The sequence below is a fragment of the Drosophila subobscura genome, chromosome O (genome assembly GCF_008121235.1).
Source record: "Drosophila subobscura isolate 14011-0131.10 chromosome O, UCBerk_Dsub_1.0, whole genome shotgun sequence".
NCBI classification, from domain to species: domain Eukaryota; kingdom Metazoa; phylum Arthropoda; class Insecta; order Diptera; family Drosophilidae; genus Drosophila; species Drosophila subobscura.
The window spans coordinates 3,604,560-3,606,319 of record NC_048533.1 but is presented as its reverse complement, the minus strand read 5'-3'; the positions used below and the strand labels follow the sequence as shown (position 1 = coordinate 3,606,319).

The 1,760-nt window shown below is 41.7% G+C and overlaps 1 protein-coding gene across 1 annotated transcript; it reads right to left on the bottom strand.

The window, feature by feature from the left end:
- On the bottom strand, positions 1–479 carry LOC117899725. The gene is made up of 2 exons (XM_034809969.1): positions 309–479; positions 1–237 (listed from the first exon to the last, which is right to left on the bottom strand). Exons 1-2 carry the CDS (start codon positions 403–405, stop codon positions 89–91), a joined length of 246 nt encoding a protein of 81 aa, XP_034665860.1. The 5' UTR covers positions 406–479; the 3' UTR covers positions 1–88.
- Positions 480–1,760: the final 1,281 nt, after the last annotated feature.

Sequence of the window (1,760 nt, the reverse complement as noted above, 5' to 3'; positions counted from 1 at the left end):
CAGTAGCTTCAATTTGTTTTAACCCGAAAGAGACCTGTGACACGTGTTATACCAAAATACATTGCAAAAATATATACAGAGGAATAACTCAATCATAATCCTCTCCCGACTTTATGGGCACCTCGGAAAGACAGCAAATCTTGAGCACGCAGAGAGTAAGAAAGTCACTCTTGAACTGATCCTCGCAATTGTCTTCTTCGCGACAAGTGCCGCCCTGGCTATAGCATGCCTTGAAACCTGTAAGGCAGCAGTGGAATGGAGGGGATTTCAAGGATCCAACCAACTAGACACCATAAAGGCAAACTCACGTTTCTGCTTGGGATGCTGCAAGGTGTAGTAGCCGCCAACGGAAAAGAATATTATGACGAAAATCAACGTGAGCAGGCCCATGATGAGATATCGCATTTTGGATTTAATTCAAATGGGTTTTGCCTTTGCTATCGTAGCAAAGTGAAAGTTTATTCTGTTCTCAAGCTCTCTATTTTCTCGCCCCTGTTAAAGCCTCTCTCTCTCTATCTGACAGCCTGCTCCGTGCCTGCTGCCTATTTAATCCTTAATCTTCTAAGTAAGTAAGTAAATTATTATCATAATAATGCAAAAAGCGCAGCATTCATCTCGTCTACCACTCCTCTCTGTCCATCTCGCTGCTAGTCTTTCTGCGGCTGTCTATGGGGCCAATGCTTAAATTGAAACTTCTTAATTAAAAACTTGCAGCAGCATGAGCAGCAAATCGAGGAGAAAGGATACACGTAGAGAAATTTTAGAAGGAAAGCACCGAAAACGAGAAATATATTTTGAAAAAGTGAGAAAGGGATAAAATGTCATAAAAATTCCAAAATAGACTTGAAACATTTCATGAAAAATTATAAAAATATAAACAAAATATACAACAATTTACATAACACATCAATTTGTGGCAGATTTGTGTCCAATATAATTTACAAGAATAAAAATTGCAGAAAAATTCCTGTAAATTAAAAATAATCCCGAAAATTACAGGAAAATGTTATAAAATTGTTCAATTACATTCCAAAAACGTACTCAAATATATAAAAAATACCTAAAGCTGCCTTAATATAATACTAAAACTTAAATTATTATCCCATGAAATAAATACAAAATGTTACAGCTTCCCATTTTAGAAGTCTACTCCAGCGACCAGTAAAAAGCGAATACTCCTGTGTTTTGCGAGTGTAAAAGGACACCTCTCTGGCTGCTGCCTGCGCTGCTCTGATCTGCCATGCTTTGCTCTGCACTGTCTAAAATCAGTGTGAAGCAAAATAAACCGCTTAAGGACTTGCGACTTGGCTGGCGCGTTGGAAATAACAAGAAAGCTGCCCTCCAGCTAGAGTCCAGAGTCCATGGCCAGCGCAAGACAGAGAGAGAGAGGGAGAGAGAGAGCCCTAGCGGAAGTCCTGGACGGATGTGCTTGGTCAGACCTATGGCTCACGCTGCTGTTGCTGCGGCATTTAGGGGCAGCACAGCATCGAACAGAACCACTACTCGTCTACTCGTGGCAGCTACAGTGGTGCAAAAAAAATTCAATTAAAAGCAACAGCACGTAACTGAAACTTTTCCTCTTTTTCTCTGCTCTGCTCTCTATCTGTTCGCCTTTTCTTTTTTTTTCGCTCAAGTTTTGTATCTTTTCCGTGCCCCACGCGCCCCCTCACATATCCCACTCCGCCTCACCCGCTCGCCGTATAACTATGTGGCGGGGTGGGGTGGCTGGTAAAACCATCTGCCTTTGGGGGGCAGTCAGC